This window comes from Rhinopithecus bieti, unplaced genomic scaffold (assembly GCF_001698545.2).
Source record: "Rhinopithecus bieti isolate Rb0 unplaced genomic scaffold, ASM169854v2 scaffold_17010, whole genome shotgun sequence".
Taxonomy (NCBI): Eukaryota; Metazoa; Chordata; class Mammalia; order Primates; family Cercopithecidae; genus Rhinopithecus; species Rhinopithecus bieti.
The window spans coordinates 1,821,208-1,843,546 of NW_016808932.1; the positions used below are offsets into that span (position 1 = coordinate 1,821,208).

General features: G+C 46.7%; 1 protein-coding gene across 1 annotated transcript in view; it reads left to right on the forward strand.

Moving 5' to 3' along the window:
* NOS1 (nitric oxide synthase 1) overlaps positions 1-22,339 on the forward strand; it is a 140,919-nt gene that overhangs the window by 65,064 nt on the left and 53,516 nt on the right. The window contains 6 exon segments of the mRNA XM_017887872.1: positions 8,919-9,047; positions 11,090-11,235; positions 13,058-13,220; positions 13,998-14,089; positions 18,442-18,583; positions 21,476-21,615. Coding sequence (XP_017743361.1) covers positions 8,919-9,047; positions 11,090-11,235; positions 13,058-13,220; positions 13,998-14,089; positions 18,442-18,583; positions 21,476-21,615 — 812 coding nt within the window.

Genomic DNA, 22,339 nt, shown 5'->3' on the forward strand with positions numbered 1-22,339 from the left:
AGCCTCCCGAGTAGCTGGGACTACAGGCGCCCGCCACCTCGCCCGGCTAGTTTTTTGTATTTTTTTGGTAGAGACGGGGTTTCACCGTGTTAGCCAGGATGGTCTCGATCTCCTGACCTCGTGATCCGCCCGTCTCGGCCTCCCAAAGTGCTGGGATTACAGGCTTGAGCCACCGCGCCCGGCCCGGTTAAGTTCTATACGTAGCAATGTTTTAATGGCACAGATAAGTGGGTACCTTCTGGATTTGTGAGTCTGTGGGCCTGGACCCTGATCTGCCCCAGCTCATAACCAGGTTACGCTTGCTGCCCAGGAGAGGTGGTACCTACAGGTGGGTGCGATGCCACCCAGGGCTGCAGCAAAGGACACAGTATGTGGTGTCTGGCCCCTGGTGTGAATGGCCCTCTGCCCAGCTCAGCCCCAGCGTGCTGCCCTCATTTCAGGAGAAGCCAAACAGGGCAGATTGCTGCAGGCCTCTAATAGAAGAGTTGTCACTGGTGCCGATAGCATTAGGATAAGAAGCGACTTGCTTTGTACAAGTTTAGGCCTTAGCTCTTAGATGAGTTTACTAGGGCTGCTGTAATAAAACACCACCAACTCGGTGGTTTACACAGCAGAATGGATTGTCTCACAGTTCCGGAGGCCAGAAATACAAAATCAAAGTATCGGCAGTGCTGGTTCCTTCTGAGGGCTGGGAGGGAGAGGCTGACCCAGTCCTCCCTCCTTGGCTTGTAGGTGGCCGTCTTTGTGTTCACATGGCGCTCTCCCTGTGAGCATGTCTGCCTTCAAATTTCTCTTTTCTGTAAGGACACCAGCCCTACTGGATCATGACCCACCCCGATGACCTCATCTTTAACCTGATTTCCTCTGTAAAGGCCCTAACTCCAAAGAAGCTCATATTCTGAGGCAGTTTAGGACATCAACATATGAATTTGATGGGGGTGAGGTGGGAGGAGGACACGGTTCATCCCATAATACGGGGGTCCCCAAACCCCAAGCCACAGACCAGTACTGGCCTGTTAGGAGCTGGACCACCCAGCAGGAGGTGAGCGGCGGGCGAGCAAGCGAAGCTTCATCTGTATTTACGGCTGCCCCGCATCACTCACGTTACCGCCTGAGCTCTGCCGCCTGTCAGATCAGTGGCGGCATTAGATTCTCATAGGAGCTCGAATCCTATTGTGAACTGCGCATAGGAAGGATCTAGGCTGCATGCGCCTTATGAGAATCTAATGCCTGATGATCTGTCACTGTCTCCCATCACCCCCACATGGGACCATCTAATTGCAGAAAACAAGCTCAGTGCTCCCACTGAGTCTACATTATGGTGAGTTGTATAATGATTTCATTGTGTATTATAATATGATAATAATAGAAATAGTGCACACAATCAAGGTAATGCGCTTGAATCATCCTGAAACCATGCCCCTGACCACTGGTCCATGGAAAATTTGTCTTCCACAAAACCAGTCCCTGGTGCCAAAAAGATTGAAGACTGCTGCCATAATAGCTCCTAAGATGCTGTATGTCTTAGAGGTGCCTGCCTGCTTCCCTTGGTGTAGCTGTCAGTCCTGGTTTCACTGTGAGACCTGTGACAGTGACAGCCACTACTGGGGAAGGGCAGGTGCTTGACCTCTGTTTCTACGTATTCTGAGTTCTGGTGCTGAGTTTCTGTCTTCTTGCCTAAAAATTCTCCCTCCATCCACTGCCCAGCACACCTGCTTCTTACTTCCTAACATCTGCTAAAAAACCCACCATCCAGCCGGGTGCAGTGGCGCATGCCTACAATCCCAGCACTTTGGGAGGCCAAGGCAGGTGGATCACCTGAGATCAGGAGTTCGAGATTAGCCCAGCCAAGATGAAGAAACCCCGTCTCTACTAAAAGTACAAAAATTAACCAGGTGTGGTGGCACATGCCTGTAATCCCTGCTACTCAGGAGGCTGAGGCAGGAGAATCGCTTGAACCCGGGAGGCAGAGGTTTCAGTGAGCCGAGATCATGCCACTGCACTCCAGCCTGGGCAACAAGAGCAAAACTCCATCTCAAAAAAAAAAAAACAAAAAAACCCACCATCCTTCCACTTACCCAATCCATGTTGACTTTATCCTTTGCCCCGATCCTCTCCTACCTAGAGACTCTCAGTTCCACTTCTGGAACCCCCAACCTTCAGTTCCCCGCTTCTAGTCCTGCTGCCCCTGCAGCTGCATTCCCACCCTATGGCCACTCACGGCCTCATTGCACCATCCTCCTCATGGGTCTCTCTGCCTTGACCCTCTCCCTCCTGCAATCCTTGCAATCATGTCTTTCCTAAAACCCAGCTGAGAAAAGATCACTCACTCAGGCAGGCAGCTTCAGGGCTCGTGATTCTCTATGAAATCAAGGCCAACGTCCTTGGCTTAGCTTTTAAGGGACTCTACAGTGTTGAAGCTTTTTAGACCTTGTGTTAGTTTGCTTAAGTTATAATCACAAAGGACCATTGCCTGGGTGGCTTAGACAACAGAAATTTACAGCTCACAGTTCTGGGGGCTGGAAGTCCAAGGTCACGGTGCCAGCGTGGTCAGGTTCTGGTGAGGGCTGTCTTGTTGGCTTGTAGACATCTGCCTTCTCTGTGTCCTCATATGGCAGACAGAGAGAAAGAGCTCTCTCTTCCTTTTCATATAAGGCCACCAATCCTATCAGATTAGGGCCCCACCCTTATGACCTTGTTTAACCTTCATTATCTCCTAAAAGTTCTATCTCCCAACAAAATCACATGGGGGTGGCGGATGGGGTTAGGGCTTTGTATTAGTCAGGGTTCTCTAGAGGGACAGAATGAATAGGATAGATGTGTATATAAAGGGGAGTTTATTAAGGAGTATTGACTCACACAATCACAAGGTGAGGTCCCACAATAGGCCATCTACAAGCTGAGGAGCAAGGAAGCCAGCCCGAGTCCCAAAGCTAAAAGAACTTGGAGTCCGATATTCAAGGGCAGGAAGCATCCAGCACAGGAGAAAGATGTAGGGTCAGAGGCTAAGCCAGTCTGGTCTTTTTACATTCTTCTGGTACTTTTATTTTTCTGGCTACACTGGCAGCTAATTAGATTGTACCTACCCAGATTGAGGGTGGGTCTGCCTTTCCCAGTCCACTGCTCAAATGTTAGTGTCCTTTGACAACACCCTCACGGACACACCCAGGGACAATACTTTGCATTCTTCAATCCAATCAAGTTGACAATATTAACTATCACAGGCTTCAAATAAATTTGGAGGAAGGACAGAATGCAGTCTCATGCAGATCTCATATGTTTATTGAACATGTACTGTGTGCTGGGCACTATTCCAGGGATAGAACAAACTGAACAGTGGGTAGGCAGAAAACAAGTATTATATAAATGCCTATATAGGTATATGTAAATTGTATCTACAAGATATATAAATGTAGATATGCATGTACATGTCCAGGTACATATATGTTCATGATGACCACAGGTAGTGTTAAGTGCTGGGGGAAAACAAAGCATGGTAAGGGTGATTGGGGGCAGAGAATGTCAAGGAGGTGACACTGCTTTAAAGAATGATCACAGCCGGCACAGTGGCTCACACATGCAATCCTAGCACTTTGGGAGGCTGAGGTGGGCAGATCACCTGAGGTCAGGAGTTCAAGACCAGCCTGGCCAACATGGTGAAACCTCATCTCTACTAAAAAAAAAAGAAAAAAAAAAATTAACCAGGCCTGGTGGCGCATGCCTGTAATCCCAGTTACTCAGGATGCTGAGGCTGGAGAATCACTTAACCCAGGAGATGGAGGTTGCAGTGCTCCGAGATCACACCAATGTGCTTCAGCCTGGGTGACAGAGTGAGACTCCATCTCAAAAAAAAAAAAAAAAAAGCTCAGGAAAGTTTTCTAACATGCCGGCATTTGAGCAAACTCAGTGGTCAGGGTCAGCCACTGGAATTCAACCCTTTAGATCAGGAGTCTACAGACCTTTTCTCTAAAGGACAAGATAAATATTTTTGGCTTTGTGGGCCACATGGCGTTGGACTCCATCAAAACTACTAGCCAGCTCTGACATTGTTGTGTCAAAGCTGCCACACGCTATATGGACACAAATGAGCCCCAGTGAAACTTTATTTATGGACACTAACATTTGAACATCATATAACTTTCGTGTGTCACAAAATATTCTCCTTTTGATTTTTGCATTCAATAATCCAAAAATGGAAAAAATCCTTCTTAGCTCAGGAGCTGTACAAAAACAGACAGTGGGCCACGGCGTCTGCACATCTCTGCTTTAGAAGAAGCAGCTGTAAGATGCTTTTCCCAGTTGTGGAATGAGAGTCATTCAACGGCTGCTGAGTCCTAGAATACTTGTCCCCAAAATACAGTAGGTGCTCAATATGTACTTGTTGAAAGGGAGAAAGAAGGGAGGAAAAGAGAGAGGGGGAAAAAGAATCAGAGCTTCAGCAGGCCTTGGAAGTGGCGTTCTCAGCTCCAGAGCCCAGGCTGACATGACTGCACCTCCCTGCCTCCTTTTGAGCCTGGCTGCAGGACCATTTCCTTTCATTCCTTCAGGACCTCTGCAAGCTTCCTAGGCAAAGAGGTGTTGACAAGGCTATGAAAATGCCCATGGGCTCATGGCCTCCTTTGCACACTTAGGGGCAGGTGTCCTGGGGTCCACAAAGAGCGAGCCAATGTCTCCTCCCACCTAAAAGCTTCCATTGTCCCCACCGCAGACATAAAGCCAGAAAAGGATGTATGTAGCCACAGTCCAAAGCCCACATGAGCCCTGTGCCCACCGTAATAACTCCCAAGTGCTGCTAATCTGCATTTTGACCAGGAGAACTTTGGTGCCCACTCAGAAAAGTCATTTGCATCCTGCATGCAGGGCCCCTGACTGCTATATTAATCTCGCCGTTTCTCCCTTCCTGAGTCATCTAATATTGCTGCTGGCTAATTAAAACATCAAAGCGCCAAGTACAACAGTCCTGCCAGAAGCCTCCTAATGCCTGGTTTCAAGTGTGCAATCCACTGAAACCCAGGGTGGAGGGTGGCGCGGCTCACACTCGGGCAGCCAATTACTTGACTCTTAACAACCACTCCTCACACATCTGGGACCTCCACGGATGGCCTCTTTTATTAGTCCTGTTATCTCGTTCCTCCCACTCCCTGGCAATGAAGACTGTCAGCTGCTGCCCACAGGCCACACCCTGCTCCTCCTCCTCCTCATGCCTGGCCCCCCACCCTCTGAGTCCTGGGCCCAGACCCGATGTCATCACCACATCTGAAACCGGGTGTGTAGGGAGAATGGCTGGGGTGCCTTCCTCTGGGCAAAGTAGGATTTTTTTTTTTCTCAATGATACAGGTTGTCGGCATGATCAGAGGAATGTGTTTACTACAAAGCCCTGCCCAGATGTGACTTTCATCACCTCCAAAACTCCTCCTGGAAGAGACAGGAGGAGAGACAGGATCCTAAAGAAGTGTTTAGGGTGCCTGGTCAGGCCTTTGAACAAAGTGGGGTTGTTTATATGCAAATTCCTAAGGAAACATGGGCACAATAACTGAGACAGAAACTATCAATGAGAAACAAAGGGAAGAACTCATCCAAACCTTTATCATGCTCCGAGTGTGGTAGTGTAGTAATAATACTTGCAGAAGTAATAATAATAATAATACAAGTAATAATAATATAGGTAATAATATAAGTAATAATAGTAATACAAGTAGTAATAATACAAGTAATAATGCTTGCAGAAGCGTTGCAGTACTACTAGTAATACTAATACTTCTAATACTATAAGTTGGGCTAGTGGTCACATGATAATAACATTTATAATAATAAATAATGGCTAACGTTTAGGGGGTGACTGATCATCCAAGTAAGAGATGACTTGGTCAGGGCGCTGGCCAGTGGAAGGGGAGAGGAGTGAATGGGTTCTAGAGCTAGTTAAAAAGCTAAGATGGGTGATCACCAGTGATGAGTTGGGTGTGGGAGATAGAGAAGAGGCTGATGACTAAGGTAGCTCCCACCTGTGGCGTGTCCCGCACAGACAGTTGGTAGCACCCAGCACTGAGGAGGACCAGATCTGGCCAGGGCGGGGAGACGTGGAAGATTATGAATCCTATCACCTTCCGTGGGTTCCCTGTGCTGCCACAGCCTGCACTCTTCTGGAGCGATCTTTAACAGTGGCACACTCTTCCCCCCCCTCCTGTTCCCCGGGCTCCAACATGGCGCCATGAATGCTTCAGCACAGAACTCTTATTCCACTGGCTGCAAAGGTGGCCATGATAATTCTCTTAACTTAGGACATTTGCATGATCTGTTCTCTCTGCTTGTAAGACCTTGCTTCCTCTTCTTTGCCTGTCTAGGACGTACTTATCTTTGGTCTTGACCTAGAGGTTAGATGTCTCTTCTATGCACTCCCACCTCCCCTGTGTTGCCAAGGTCCCATGTAATGGCATCCATTGTGCTAAATCGATTGCCATGGCTCATTCAGTTTTCATCACCTCCTACAGGACTGTGACTCCATGGGAGCTGAGATCACATCCATCTAGTTTGTCCTATGGCCTTGGTCTCTGCTGCCTCACCTGGCACATGGGAACTACTCAATAAACATGTGTTAAATGAATGAATTATTCCTAATGGCCAAGAGGCAGGATAGTCAAGCTGTTAAGGACATGGTTTGATAGCCAGACTGCCTAGATTGGACTCCTTTCTTCAACTTATTAGCTCTGCAATCTTGGGCAACTTAACCTCTCTGTGCCTCAGTTTCCTAATCTGTAAAATGGAGATAATAAGGTTGTTGCTTGGCACATAGTAAGTGCTCATTTAATGTTAGTTATCAGTATTAGTCCTTCGCAGTTCTCTGTGACTTCTATCCTGGACTTAGCGCATTTGATCATAATTCACAGCTACCCTCACCAGCCTGAGCTCCTCCAAGTCAGTGAGATGGGTACCCTGCCTCCTTTCTGATTTTATCTCCTTACACTTGCCCTCATGCATACACTGCAGCCACAGTCAACCTCCTTGCTGGTCCTTTGAACTTAACAAGCTCATTCCCACATCAGTGCCTTTGCACTTGCCCTTCTCCCCTCCACTTAGTTACAGTCACCTCCCCATTTTCTATTCTTATCGTCACCTGGAATTATATTGATCCTATGTTAGTTTACTTACTGTTTATCTCCACCTCCACCACATAACACTTCAGAGAGCAAGGTCCCTGTCTTCTTCACTGCTGAATCCCCAGTGCCTATTTATTGAGCATGTATTATAATAGGTGCTCAATAAATACTAGTTGAATGTATGAATACCCTGCCTCAAGGTCACTGTGCACTGATGTACTCTTTGCATGAGTGTCACTTAACATTGGCTCATCTTCTCCCTGACCTTGCTTGGCTTTCGCATCAGGGTGCGCCTGCTGCGCCTCCCTTAGAGTTACTAAGTGACCAATGTTTGCCTGATGCATGTGTGTGCCTGTGCCCAGGCAAGTAGACAATAACCCAGGAGCATCTAAGACAGATGTGATCCTAGGCCAGGCGCGATGGCTCACACCTGTAATCCCAACACTTTGGGAGGCTGAGGCAGGAGGATTACTTGAGTCTGGGAGTTCAAGACCAGCCTGGGCAACATAGTGAGACCCCTGTATCTACAAAAAATACAAAACAATAGCTGGGCATGGTGGCATGCACCTGTAGTCCCAGCTACTTGGGAGGGTGAGGTGGGAGGATCGCTTGAGCCTAGGAAGTCAAGTCTACAGTGAGCTATGATTGCACCACTGTACTCCAGCCTGTGTGACAGAGCGAGACCCTGTCTCAAAAAAAAAAAAAAAAGACAGATGTAATCCTTATCAGTGAGGTCTAAAATGAATGGGCCAACACTGGTCAGCCTGAGACTTATCCCCACTCACCTACTGGTCAAATTGTTTGCAGAGTGAAGATAAATGGGGGACTAAAGTTCCCCATAAACAGGCTCTTCCATGGTTTCTTTCCATGTAGGTGTTCAAGACAGAGGGGACAGTAAGTGCAAAGGCCCTGAGGCAGAAACAAGCCTGGAAGTTTTGAAAGTCAGAAACCAGAAATTTGGGGGCAATATTCTTTGCTTCAAATTTTTTCAATTTATTTTATTTTATTTTATTTTATTTCGTTATTATTTTTCTGAGATGGAGTCTCGTTCTGTCTCCCAGGCTGGAGTGCAGTGGTGTGATCTTGGCTCACTGCAACCTCTGCCTCCCGGATTCAAGTGATTCTCCTACCTCGCCTCAGCCTCCCAAGTAGCTGAGATTACAGGCATGCGCTACCACGCCTGGCTAATTTTTGTATTTTTTAATAGAGACGAGGTTTCACCAAGTTGGCCAGGCTGATCTCAAACTTCTGATCTCAAGTGATCCGCCCGCCTCAGGCTCCCAAAGTGCCAGGATTACAGGTGTGAGCCACTGTGCCTGGCCCAAAATTTTTCAGTTTAAATCTTTGTTTTCTCAGTCCTTGCCAGAAATGGTGAGTTTGGACTGTCATAGAAAGGCCTAGAAATCCAAGTAAATCAACCCAGCTTTAGGTTTGATTCCTCAGTGCTAGGGGCTGTTATCATTCAAAGAGGCTGATGGTGTCCTTTCAGTCATGTGTTCATTCAACAAATGTTCACCAAGTCCTTACTCAGTGTGTCAGACCCTATGGAACCAGAGAGACCACCTTTGAGTTCCTGATCCCTCTCCCCAGAGCAGAACCCAAGAGGCTCTTCCATGGTGTTTCTTTTCATGTAAGTGGGGAAATCAGGTTCCCAGGAACCTTGTACATGTCAACCAGGGAGGGCTGGATCTTACTCTGGATATAGACAGTTGGTGACTCAAGGCAGATCCCAGGAAGAACAATGGCTCTCCCAGCCTCTGTGGAGACAATGTTATGGTCCACTCAAGGCCCTGCCTCATCTTCCACCTTCATTCTCTCCTCCAGCCCCCTGCCTCAGGAAAACAGTCCCCCACAAAGAATGGCAGCCCCTCCAAGTGTCCACGCTTCCTCAAAGTCAAGAACTGGGAGACTGACGTGGTTCTCACTGACACCCTCCACCTTAACAGCACATTGGTGAGTACCCCAGCAGGGTATAGACGAGGGGGTGCAGCTGCATCACTGTCCACATTTGGAGTCGGATAAGTCGGATAAGTCGGGGGTTGCCCTCTGTTGTAGGGTGTTGAGCACCACCCCTGACCCATACCCCCTAGATGTCAGTATGCCCCTTCCAGGCTGTGACAACCAAAATGTCTCTGACAGCAGAAGCACCGCCCCCTTGGACAAACACTGCCATTTTAAGTTCCAGTTCGCTTTCTAACCTCATGCATTTCAAGGAAATCACCTCCCTTCTAACAACAAGCAGCCAGAAAAGGCAGACAGTAAAACACAGATAACACAGCTCAGGCACAGAGGGAGGGGGAAAAGTCTCTTGGGTAACCACCAAACTTCACACTCATTTAATAGACTCCAGTAAAACAGTGGGCCTTAATAGCATATTCCTTTCCCTTTAGATGCACTAAGATAGGGAAGCTAAAAGCAGACTTGGGGAATATGCCTGCAGCTGCAGGAAAATGTATGGGAACAGACACAAAAATTCTCCCTCCCAGATAAGCAAGACAAAGAGACACAGAAACATTTCAAGACTGTGATAAACTCTATCACCCTAAACCCTTAAATACTCTTAGTCTGTAGAAAAGAGTGCTCCTCATTAAGACAAACACCTAATGTATGCGGGGCTTGAAACCTAGATGATGGGTTGTTAGGTGCCCACCATGGCACATGTATACCTATGTAACAAACCTGCGATGTATCCTGGAACTTAAAGAGAAAAAAAAAAGAGTGCTCCTAACCTAACTCAGCCAGAAGCCCCTCTCAGGTTTATTCTTTAAAATAAACCTGTCTCTGATTGTTAAGCCACTTTTCATGTTTCTTTCTTCCTTCTTCAACTCTTACAGTCTCCAAGACATTACCTAACATCCCCTGGGCAAGAAATTCACCCCTGTTTGAGAACCACTGGTGAATTCTCACTCTCTTATGTAAATGCTTTTTATTCATGAACCCAGTATGCAAAAGAATCTAAGGAGAGTTGCTGCTTGTGAATACCCTCTCTGTCTCTCATAGTCTGACCACTGGTGGAGTATTGAACAAACCCTTCCTTGATTTCACAGTGTGTCCTCAATATTTTTATTTCATATTTGTAATAGTCAACAAACTGCTATATTGTTTTAAATTTTTGTTGAACCTGGGCCTCTTGGAGGAATGGTATCTGCAAGCTATTACAATGTAACAAATTGCCCTGAAACTTATTGGGTGAAAACAACTATTAAAACTATGTATAATTTTTCAAAAGTCTATGGATTGGCTGGGTGGTTTAGTGATCTGGTCCAGACTCTGTTGATTTTGGTGAGGCTTTCTCATGCATCTGTAGGTATGTCTGATGGGTCAACTAAGGTCAGGGTGGTCTAGGACAGTCCTGGCTGAGATAACTCAGCCCTGTTCCATGTGGTCTCTCCTCTTACAGCAAGCTGGCTTGGGCTTGTTCACATGTAGTTGCAGGATTCTAAGAGAATGAGCAGAAACATGCAAGAACTCTTGAGGCCTAGACTCAGAATTGTCACAGGGTCATTTCTGCCACATCCTAAGGGTCAAAACCAGCCCAGAGTCAAGGGGTTAAGGGATAGGCTCCACTTCTTCATGGAGAATTGCTGTAAAGCCACATCACAAAGGAAGTGAATACAGGGAGGGGAAAAATTAGGGCCCTATTTTGCAATCAATCTATCATAGATGCATTAAAATGAGTTACTGTAGCCACTGTATTAGTTCCTCTTTGATCATCATGCAAAATCTAAAAATATTTCAGATTTTAGTACCAGTGATTCTGATTCCTAGTCAAAAAGCTTCTGTTCCCAAGATGAGTAGAGCAAATACTTTAGGAACCTGAAAATGCTACTTAGTGTTCCTTAACACGGCTATGACCATATCCAGCAAGGATTTGAAGCCTCTGGGAATTAAGGGCCAGGTAAATTCAACCATGAATATGAGATCCAAGCCTACAGCCTAACACCTGCCACTCTTGGGTAAAACCAAGCAATAGCCCAAATCTCTTGATCTTCCAGGAAACGGGATGCACTGAGTACATCTGCATGGGCTCCATCATGCTTCCTTCTCAGCATCTACGGAGGCCTGAAGATGTCCGCACAAAAGAACAGCTCTTCCCTCTCGCCAAAGAGTTTATTGATCAATACTATTCTTCAATTAAAAGGCAAGTGTATGTCAATTCTGGGGAGCCCAAGGTAAGTTATCGAATGCTGGAGACAAAGATGTCAGCCCCAACTTTGCAAACCAAGGCCAAAGCACAAGGCCTCTGCCATACACAGAGGCTTAAAACTGGCTACCCACAGGTCACATCTGTTCCCCAGAAATGCTTTTGTTTCACCTGCAAAGGGTTGCTTATAATTTGAAAAATTTCAAGCAATTCCATGCCTAGATACATACCCTAGAGAAATTCTCACACCTGTTCACAAGAAACCATCAGTAAGAATGTTCACTGAAACATTGTTTGTAGCAGGAAAAAATTAAAATTAGAGATCCAACAAGAGACCAGGCACAGTGGCTCATGCCTATAATCCCAGCGCTTTGGGAGACCAAGGTGGCAGATTGCTTGAGCCCAAGAATTCAAGACCAGCCTGGCCAACATGGTGAAACCTTACCTCTACTAAAAATCCGAAAATTAGCAGGGCATGGTGGTGCACGCTTATAATCCTAGCTACTTGGAAGGCTGAGGCATGAGAATCGCTTGAACCCAGGAGATGGAGGTTGCAGTGAGCCAAGATCACACCACTGCACTCCAGCCTGGGGGAATACAGTGAAACTCCATCAAAAAAAAAAAAAAAAAGAAAGAAAGAAAGAAAAGAAAAAGAAACCACATAAATGCCATCAACAGGAGAATGGGTAAGTTGTGGTATATTCCAGTGATGGAATACTATACAACCGTAAAAATCAAAGGGATTAGTGCTCTGCGTGTTAATGGAACTGCAGTTCGTAGCTAACTTTGAGCAAAAGAAAGGATAAATTGTAAAAGGATACATCTAGTATAGCACCATTTATATGAATTTTTTTATTGATTTATTTTTTTGAGACAGAGTCTTGCTCTGTCACCCAGGCTGGAGTGCAATGGCGTGATCTGGGCTCACTGCAACCTCTGCCTCCCAGACTCAAGCAATTCTCTGCCTCAGCATCCTAAGTAGCTGGGATTACAGGCATGCGCCACCACACCCAGCTAATTTTTGTATTTTTTGTAGAGACAGAGTTTTGCCACGTTGACCAGGCTGGTCTCGAATTCCTAGCCTCAAGTGATCCACCCTCCTCGGCCTCCCAAAGTGCTGGGATTATGTGAGCCACCATACCCAGCCTATATGAATGCTTTAAACATGCAGAATGACATTGTACATGGTTGAAGGATAGATACACATGTGGCGAAGATACAAACAAGTGTGTGAGAATGGTAAACGCCAGGTTCAACACAGCAGTCACTTCTGGGAAGAGAATTGTTTACCATGGGAAAGCCTTCCCCAAGAAACTATTATATTATTTTTTAGGCTTGGGACATGGGGGTTTATTATATTATCCTATATACCTTTCTGTAAACCAAAAATTTTTCATAGAAATTTTTTTTAACTTTCTAAAATTGAATTCATTGCCAACATTTAAAAATTAGAAGAGTTCCCTTTAAAAGTCAGATTTCCAGTTTCTCTGGAAAGATTTGGCAGTCATGGGCCCCCGCTCCTGTCAGGTGACAAGTGGTAGGAGTGGAGTCATGGCTGCCCCCTTTGGACAAGGCCTGGCTCACCTGTTTGCCACAGTCCCCACCCAGCTGGTTGAGTTGTATGTACAATGTTCAGCCTTTGTGGGCATTTGAGTTTGCAGTGTCTGCTTTATCTTGCATCCAGAAATCAAACTGTTGCATCCAGAAGTCAACTTGGAATTTTTTGTAGCTTCCAGCCTCTTGGAATAGCTCTCCCCTTCCACCAACTTCTAATTCAGAAGACGGGGTGATATTCCCATGTCCCTTCCTCTTCATTCAGATTTGGCTCCAAAGCCCACATGGAAAGGCTGGAAGAGGTGAACAAAGAGATCGAAACCACTAGCACCTACCAACTCAAGGACACAGAGCTCATCTACGGGGCCAAGCATGCCTGGCGGAATGCCTCGCGCTGTGTGGGCAGGATCCAGTGGTCCAAGCTGCAGGTAGGTGGTGAAGTCAGATACCTTGAAGAGCCCATAAATGAGGGAAGAGGGGAAGGGGAGTGGATGGAGCTTTAAAAAGGATAAGCTTCTGTCAAGGGTACCTGGTGGCCATGGTGACCTATCAGATGGTGGTCATAGGGTCCCACATTCTAAGATCACAGCCAGCTCTAGATGATAATCATGTCTTATTTAGCCAACGCAGTGCTTTTGCAAAAATGAACTTGCATATCTCTTGGAAGGGAGGGCTTATACTTTTCAGTTGACCGCAGACCTCACCACTCCCTTTTGTCTTGCACCTACTCAGCTTATTTATCTGCCTACTCCCTGAAGGCATTCATTTCTGTGTCCCTTGATTATGATTTTATTTTAGGAAATAGTTTAAAGTTGGAAGTAGATTTGTTATCAAGGTCAGGGGGGTTTTGTTTGATTTTTGTTATTATTATTTTTTTTTTAATCCCTAATCCCTAGTAACCTAACAGGAAATGTAACCAGCCCATTTAAACTCCCCTTCATTTACTATTCCTTTCCTACGTTCACTTACATGCCATGCTTACTTTTAGGGGATTTTTTTTTTTTTTTCTGCTCAAATTGGCCTTGGTTATTAGGATAGAAAAGAGAAAATATAAAATGGAGCCTGGGACTCAGTAATGAGGTGCCCACTTCACCAATGGAGCAGCAACTGGAGTGGGATCTGGGTTCTCCTAAAATGGGAAGATTGCGCTGGGGAGTTAGAGAGGGAAATAAGAGGCAATCAGTTCCACCCTGCGCCTCTTTCAGGTATTCGATGCTCGCGACTGCACCACAGCCCACGGGATGTTCAACTACATCTGCAACCACGTCAAGTATGCCACCAATAAAGGGAACCTCAGGTGAGCTGACCAGCTGGGCATTGGGGAGCAGGGAGTCAAAAGTCCCCACAGCATTGTACTTTGACTCTGGAGTCAGCTCACCTGCCAGGGAAGTGCTCGTCATCTCAGGCAGACAGGCCGAGCAGGGAGAGGTGTCCTGGCATCTTTTTTTTTTTTTTTGAGACAGAGTTTTGCTCTGTCGCCCAGGCTGCAGTACAGTGGTGTGATCTCGGGTCACTGCAACCTCTGCCTCCCAGATTCAAGCGATTCTCCTGCCTCAGCCTACTGTGTAGCTGGGACTACAAGCACCCGCCACCACACCTGGCTAATTTTTATTTTTAGTAGAGACAGGCTTTCATGATGTTGACCATGCTGGTCTCAAACTCCTGACCTCAAGTGATCCACCCGCCTCAGCCTCCCAAAATGCCAGGATTACAGGCATGAGCCACCTCGCCTGGCCCCAGCATCTTTATTCCATACCCCGTCCCATGTTCCTTCTTTTCTGGGGCAAGTGGACTCCTGTGTGGTTTGCAAAACTACAGCTGCAAACATCATGTTCAACCCACAGTTCAGCATCCTTTGTGGAGAGGACAGGAACAAATAGTTGAGATTCCCAGGAATCGGAAAATCCTATTGCTTGTGGTGACCTGCTTTTACTGTGTCTTTCTCTGTCACCTGGAGACAAACCAAACCAAATCTTCCTTGGTTTAAAAGGCAATTTCTCTTGCCGATGCGATGGGAACTGCCCCTTCAGGTTCCACCCAGCCAAGCCACACCCTGGACTCCTCTTCAACAATACAAAGGACAAAGCCACAGGGAGCAGGCCGAGGCAGGCAGACATCCATGTGGCTGGTGGCGGCCACGCTGGCAAGTCTCAGCTGGGAGAGGGACAGGTGGAAGGGAACAGCTGGGACCCCACAGACAGCCGGCTACACTTGTTGACTCTGCTGGCTCACTGCTGCCATGGCATCTGTTCCCAGCCACTGAGCACCAGTCCCATCTTGGAGCCACACAGGATCACTGCAGGGATATTCTCACAAGCCCCCGGGCTTCACTGAGTTCATCCAAAAGTGGCTTCTCTGCATGAAGCATGAGTTTTCTTAGATGTGTCTCTTCTCTCCTTAAGAAGGAAATGGGGTTTGCCAATTTTCTGAGTTCACCAGTAAGAAAAGGGCCTGTAATCTAAGCCTGGGCCTGCATGAGGAATTGGTATTTAGGTCTCTCTCCCAAGACAACTCTTTTCCTGGAGACCTCACCCCTTAAAGAATATTAAAGAACCCTCCCATGTATCTGGACCTGATTAGGCCAGGTCCTCAAGGAGTTTATGGGCCCTTGGGCTCTTCTGCTGGTGGATTCCCTTTTTTTTTTTTTTTTTTTTTTTTTTTTTGAGACAGAGTCTTGCTCTGTCACCCAGGTTGGAGTACAGTGGCACGATCTTGGCTCACTGCAACCTCCACCTGCCAGGTTCAAACAATTTTCCTGCCTCAGCCTCCCGAGTATCTGGGATTACAGGTACGCACCACCATGCCCAGCTAAATTTTGTATTTTTAGTAGAGACGGGGTTTCACCATGTTGGCCAGGCTGGTTTCAAACTCCTGACCTCAGCTGATCTACCTGCCTTGGCCTCCCAAAGAGCTGGGATCACAGGTGTGAGCCACCACGCCTAGTCTCTTCTGGTAGTTTTCAAATGGGGCTGTGAGCAGGCTCTGAGTATGGTCACCCCAGGCCCAGCAGTGCACCTCCACTTTTTTCAGTGCTGTATTAGGGGGTCTTTGTGAGATCTATTAAAGAAAACATTCAGCAGATTCTTTTTCTTTTTATACTTTTTAACCCTTGTGTCTGAAAACGATGAGAACTATATAAGAATGTATACCATGCAGCCGGGCGCTGTGGCTCACACCTGAAATCCCAGCAAGATGGGAGGCCAAGGTGAATGGATCACTTGAGCTCAAGAGTTCGAGACCAGCCTGGGCAATGTGGTGAAACCCCATCGCTACATAAAATGCAAAAAATTAGTAGGACGTGCTGGAGTGTGCCTGTAGTCTCAGCTACTTGTGAGACTAAGGTGGGAGGATTGCTTGAACCCAGGAGGTGGAGGTTGCAGTGAGCCAAGGTTGCACCACTGCACTCCAGCCTGGGTGACAGAGTGAGACTGTCTCAAAAAAAAAAAAAAGTATATAATGTGATAGGAATAATCTGTGCGTAAGAGGGGAAGGATAGCAGAGAGAAGGAGAGAGGGAGAGATGCAGGTTTACAGTGTGCTCAGGGATGCAGGAGAGTAGAGGCATAGATATATGTTCTGGTTCTTCCGTTGGTCTCAGTTTCTGCACATAGAGTAGGCATCACACCCCACTCACTGTGTGTGATTCTGGTGTTTCTAAACACACTTTAAAAATATCCACATTACACAAACACCCTTTATCGGATGTTCAACCAGAGAAACAGCAATGTGTTTTAGTGCTGGAGGGAAAACTGTTTGACTCACTGTGTGTTCATCTCCAAGATGGTGCCTCTGTTAAGAGATCTTTAAGAGCATCTTTGACTCCATGTGATTTTGGCCTTCAGCCTGGATTCTAGACTCACCTTCAGCTGTGATGCATCACCCCTGCAGAATTACATGCTACATTGTCTTGTGTAGAGAGTACGACCTAAAAACCATGCTCAGAAAGAAGGCCCTGTGAAACTAGATGAGACGGGAGGGGTTGCTTTATGGAGGAAGCGGATTTGAATCAGGTCTTGAACTTGGACGTAAAATGGAAGAGGGGGGTTCCAGCCAAGGGGATCAGCAGGGACACAGTTCTGGACAGGAATGTTTATGTGAGAAGATCTAGAAGCAACGAGTTGGACCCAAGATGCCATCTTTGTGTTGACACAAGAAGCCAGGACCGTGTTTCCATAGCCTGGGATGGGGGACCAATGAGTCCAGCTGGCAAGAGCTCCTGCCGTGAGATGACATTGAACTACACTGTGAGAAAGTTATTTTCCTTTTTTTTTTCTTTTCCAATCCTGATGATGATGTCGAGGAGAAAGGCTCAGTTTGGTGCTAAGATATTGTTAACACCTAATACTTGTTGATATCCCTTTTAACGGAGAGACCAGGGCTCCAGATAGGACCTTCAGCAGACAACAGCTTTCTACAATTAATAAAAGAATACAGCCTTCACTGTTGCCTGTTTAGGCAGGCGAAACCAATGGCTGGTGACCTGCAGTTTTCTTTTAAATAAATAAAATGTGAATGCAAATGCAAGCTGATTGCTTTTTAATCAGAAGTCTATAAACTTTGGTCTGGTAAGGGGGGTGGGCAAAGTGGATGAGAATTAATGATGACTGAGAGAAGACTAGAATCCGGATTCTGCAGCACATTACTATTTTTTTTCTTTCTTTCTTTTTTTTTTTTTTTTTGAAATGGAGTCTCGCTGTGTTGCCAGGCTGGAGTGCAGTGGTGTGATCCCAGCTCATTGCAACCTCCACCTTCTGGGTTCAAGCGATTCTCCTGCCTCAGCCTCCCGAGTAACTGGGACTACAGACATGCGCTACCACACCCACCTAATTTTTGTGTTTTTAGTAGAGACAGAGTTTCACCATGTATGCCAAGATGGTCTCCATCTCTTGTCCTCATGATCCGCCTGCCTTGGCCTCCCAAAGTGCTGGGATTATAGGCATGAGCCACCATGCCTGGCCTATAGTGCATTCTTTTTTTATTTTTATTTTATTTTTATTTTTTGAGATGGAGTCTCACTCTGTCGCCCAGGCTGGAGTGCAGTGGTGTGATCTTGGCTTACTGAAACCTCTGCCTCCCAGGTTCAAGCGATTCTCCTGCCTCAGCCTCCCAAGTAGCTGGGATTACAGGCATGCACCACCACACCCAGCTAATTTTTTGTATTTTGAATAGAGACGGGGTTTCACTATGTTGGCCAGGCCAGTCTCGAACACCTGACCTCATGGTCCACCCGCCTCGGCCTCCCCAAGTGTTGGGATTATAGGGGTGAGCCACCGCCCTCGGCACATAGTGCATTCTTAAAGGGAAACAGGGTCTGATGTTGCCATGGAAATGACTGGCTGCAAAATAACTTTGGAAGACTGGCTCAAGTCAGTATTTAAAAGTCTCCAGCTAGAAAGAGATTCTTTCCTTCAGCATGGTGGCATGGGGCCTCCCACCCCCTCCACCCCTTTCCTTACACCATAGTTCCAGTGGAGGAACAGAGCATGGCCCCTCCCTTCCGACCGCCGCTCCATTGGCGCTGAGGACCTTGGCACGGAGGTAATCCACCTTGAGCCTCAAGCGGCTGTGGCCCTGGGTGGCACCATGTTTAGTATATTCCCACAGTGCAAGTCCCGCCCTGATGCCGGGTGTTCCCCTCTCTCCACCGCAGGTCTGCCATCACCATATTCCCCCAGAGGACAGACGGCAAGCACGACTTCCGAGTCTGGAACTCCCAGCTCATCCGCTACGCTGGCTACAAGCAGCCCGACGGCTCCACCCTGGGGGACCCGGCCAACGTGCAGTTCACAGAGGTGCGAGCGTTTCCGCCCCCTACCCTGCCCCAACATGGGCTTTTACGTCCCCAGACTTTACCCACAGACTTTTTCGGCCTTAATACTATCGTCACAGGGACAGCCGCCAATGGGGTCGTTTGCTCTTCTCCAAACCTACTTCTCCATCAGCTTGTTCCCCATTCTAATTATTTTACAGCTGGACATTCGGTCACTTTCATGCCATTACCTCACTCAGCCCTCCTTATGGGAACTGTTCTCCCATTTCACAGATGGGTAGACCGAGTCTCACTAAGGCCAAGTGAGTTATTCAAGACTGCTAAATGGGCCGGGCGCGGTGGCTCACGCCTGTAATCCCAGCACTTTGGGAGGCTGAGGAGGGTGGATCGCCTGAGGTCAGGAGTTCGAGACCAGCTTGGCCAGCATGGTGAAACTCCGTCTCTACTAAAATACAAAAATTAGCCAGGCGTGGTGGCACATGCCTGTAATCCCAGCTACTCAGGAAGCTGAGACAGGAGAATCGCTTGAACCTGGGAGGCAGAGGTTGTGGTGAGCAGAGATCGCGCCATTGCACTCCAGCCTGGGCAACAGAGTGAGACTCCATCTCAAAAAAAAAAAAAAAAAAAAAAAGACTGCTAAATGAGTAGAGAAGAAAAGCTAGAACTACAGTCCAAACCTCCTGCCTCTCACCAGGAAAGGAAGAGCCGAAAAATGGAAGCCATATCTGGCATCCACCTTTTCTGAGTTACGAGATATGTCAGTTTCATATCATTCATTCATTCATTTGTTGATACGACAATTTGAGCCACCCGAGCCTTTGAGTAGGCTCGACTTTGCCTGTCACCAGTATCACTACAGTTACTGGTAGCCCAAGTCAATTCATAAAAGCCACCAGGAAAGTGACTACCACCATCTCCCTGCCCAGGGTTCCTTCCAGGTGGTAGTGTGGGCAGGTAGCACAGGTAAGACATGGTAGCTTATACGGACCATGCCCATACGACAGCATAATCACATCCCGGGTCTAGAATGATCTCAGGCACACAGGCCTGCTACCACCTTTCCTTTATCACCCAACTCATACCCTGCTGAATTTCACCGTTGTCCTTTGCTCAAGCCCCTCCCCGGTGGTACCTCCTTGAAGATGTAGCTGGCAAAGCTAAGGGCTGCTCCACTCCCTCCTGGCTGCTGACCTCGTTTGCATGTGGCTTTTCTTATGAAAATGTTATTCTCATGAGGAGGGGACTGTAACCAGGGCAACCAGGAGCTGCGCCTGTGCCATTTTAGAGGCAACCAGGCTCAGACTCCCTGCTCCACTTGGCTGAGCGCTAACTGTGTACTTGGCTGACCTTGTCTTCGTGATCACCAGAACATAAACGCCCCAACCTCTTCCTCTCGCTCCAACTCTGGAAACCTTGCTGAGCAGGACGTGTTCTCCTGTACCTAAGCACAAAGAATCATTCCAAACCTAACCATGTAATTTTACATTTTGAAACCCTCTTAACCCTGCCCTAATAGGGACACCTGTGGCTGTTGGTCACTTGAAATGTGGCCAGTCCCAGTTGAGATGTGTCATAAGAGAAAATATACACTGGATCTCAAAGTCTGGGTCCAAAAAAGAGAGGGAAATAACTCATTGATCTTTTTTTTTTTTTTTTTTTGAAACAGAGTCTCGCCCTGTTGCCAGGCTGGAGTGCAGTGGTGCAATCTCAGCTCACTGCAACTCTGGGTTCAAGCAATTCTCCTGCCTCCGCCTCCTGAGTAGCTGGGAGTACAGATGTGCACCACCATGCCCAACTAATTTTTTGTATTTTAGTAGAGACAGGCTTTCACCATGTTGGCCAGGATGGTCTCAATCCCCTGACCTCATGACCTGCCCACCTCAGCCTCCCAAAGTGCTGGGATTACAGGCATGAGCCACTGTGCTCGGCCTGTTGATCATTTTTGATGTTGAAATAGCAATAATATGGATACATTAGGGTAATATATTTATTAACAAATTAATAGAGTCACTGGATTAATAAGTATATGTTTAATTTTAATGTTAAATATATTTAAATACACTCATAATTTATTATTAATAAATTAATGTTGATATTTAATATATTATTTGATATATTTATTGGATGAATAAGTGTGTTACATATTTAATTTTAATGTCAAATATATAAGAACATATGAGTAATATTTTAATATACTATTAATAAATTAATATTAATATCAAGGACATCGTTGAACTTTAAGATGAGTATATTATTAAAATTATTTTCTCCCGTAATTTGAAGAAGTCTAGCAAAAAAAAGATAAAATCAAAATTATTTTCACCTGTTGTTTTTCTTTCTAATGTGGCTACTAGAAAGTTTTAATTACTTAGGTGGCTTGCATTATATTTTTATTGGACAGCTGCTCTAACAAATGCATTTTATACTGTAATTCTAATGCATCTGCCTTCATCAAATTCAGCAGATTTTCTTTGTATCTTACAACACCTAATACAAACACGGAGCTGGCAACCTGCAGATACACTTGTTAGTCAGATTCAGCCCTTGCCCTCTAGGAATTCCAGTGGGCAGGGAAGACCCGGAAAACAACGCTCAGTGCCAGAGGAAGGGTTTGCCCTCTGTCCTGTGGGCCCATGAGAAGTCATGCTAGTTACTAGGTTAGTGCAAAAGTAATTGTGGTTTTTGCTATTGAAAGTAATGGCAAAACCCGCAATTACTTTTGCACCAACCTAATACATGGTGATGTCAGAGAGAACTTTATAAAGCAGGTGACATGGTCCAAGAGCCTCCAGAGGAAATGTCTCCTGGGGGCTTGTATTTGGATCTCTATCCACCCCACCCCCGCTTCCCACATAAGGGTCATGTTTGTAGGGTGTGGGGTACAGTGGCATTACCTGGCCGGGTCTGCTTGCAGATTTGCATACAGCAGGGCTGGAAACCCCCGAGAGGCCGCTTCGATGTCCTGCCGCTCCTGCTTCAGGCCAACGGCAATGACCCTGAGCTCTTCCAGATTCCTCCAGAGCTGGTGTTGGAAGTTCCCATCAGGCACCCCAAGTAAGAGGGACCAGCAAGGGGTGGGAGAGGGTGAGTGGGTTTGCCCAGTGCCCCTCTTTGCCCAGCCCTGTCCCCCCCGGCTTTCTTTCTAGTCCAGACAGAAGCTGAAAGGGGAAAGGGGGGCTTGGTTCCTGTCCTCACTGCGGGCTTGGGCAGAGTGAGTTCCCTCAAGGAGCAAAAAGACCTCTTTGACCAGCCTAGAGACCACCACCTTTTCTGAACCATCTCACTCCTAAGCCATTAACAAGGACCTGCCCTTCTTCCAGCCCTAAGCACTGAAAGAGCAGAGGCACCATACTGTCTTGTTGTGAGCATGCTTTTTCTTTTCCAGTTCCTTTTCTTTTTTTTTTTGAGACAGGGTCTGCCGCTGTTGCCCAGGCTGGAGTGCAGTGGCACCAACGTGACTCATTGCAGCCTCGACCTGCTGGGCTCAAGTGATCCGCCCGCCTCAGCCCCTGCAAGTAGCTGGAATTACAGCCACACACCGCCATGCTTGGCTAATTTTTGTATTTTTTGTAGAGACGGGGTTTTGCCATGTTGTCCAGGCCGGTCTTGGACTCCTGGGTTCAAGTGATCCTCCCGCCTCAGCCTCCCAAAGTGCTGGCATTACAGGCACGAGCCACTGTACCTGACCCACATTTTCAATTGAGAGAACTGTTTAAAACTCTATAGGATCTGATGATCCAGTCCTGTAGAGTTTTAAACAGTTCTCTCAATTGAAATG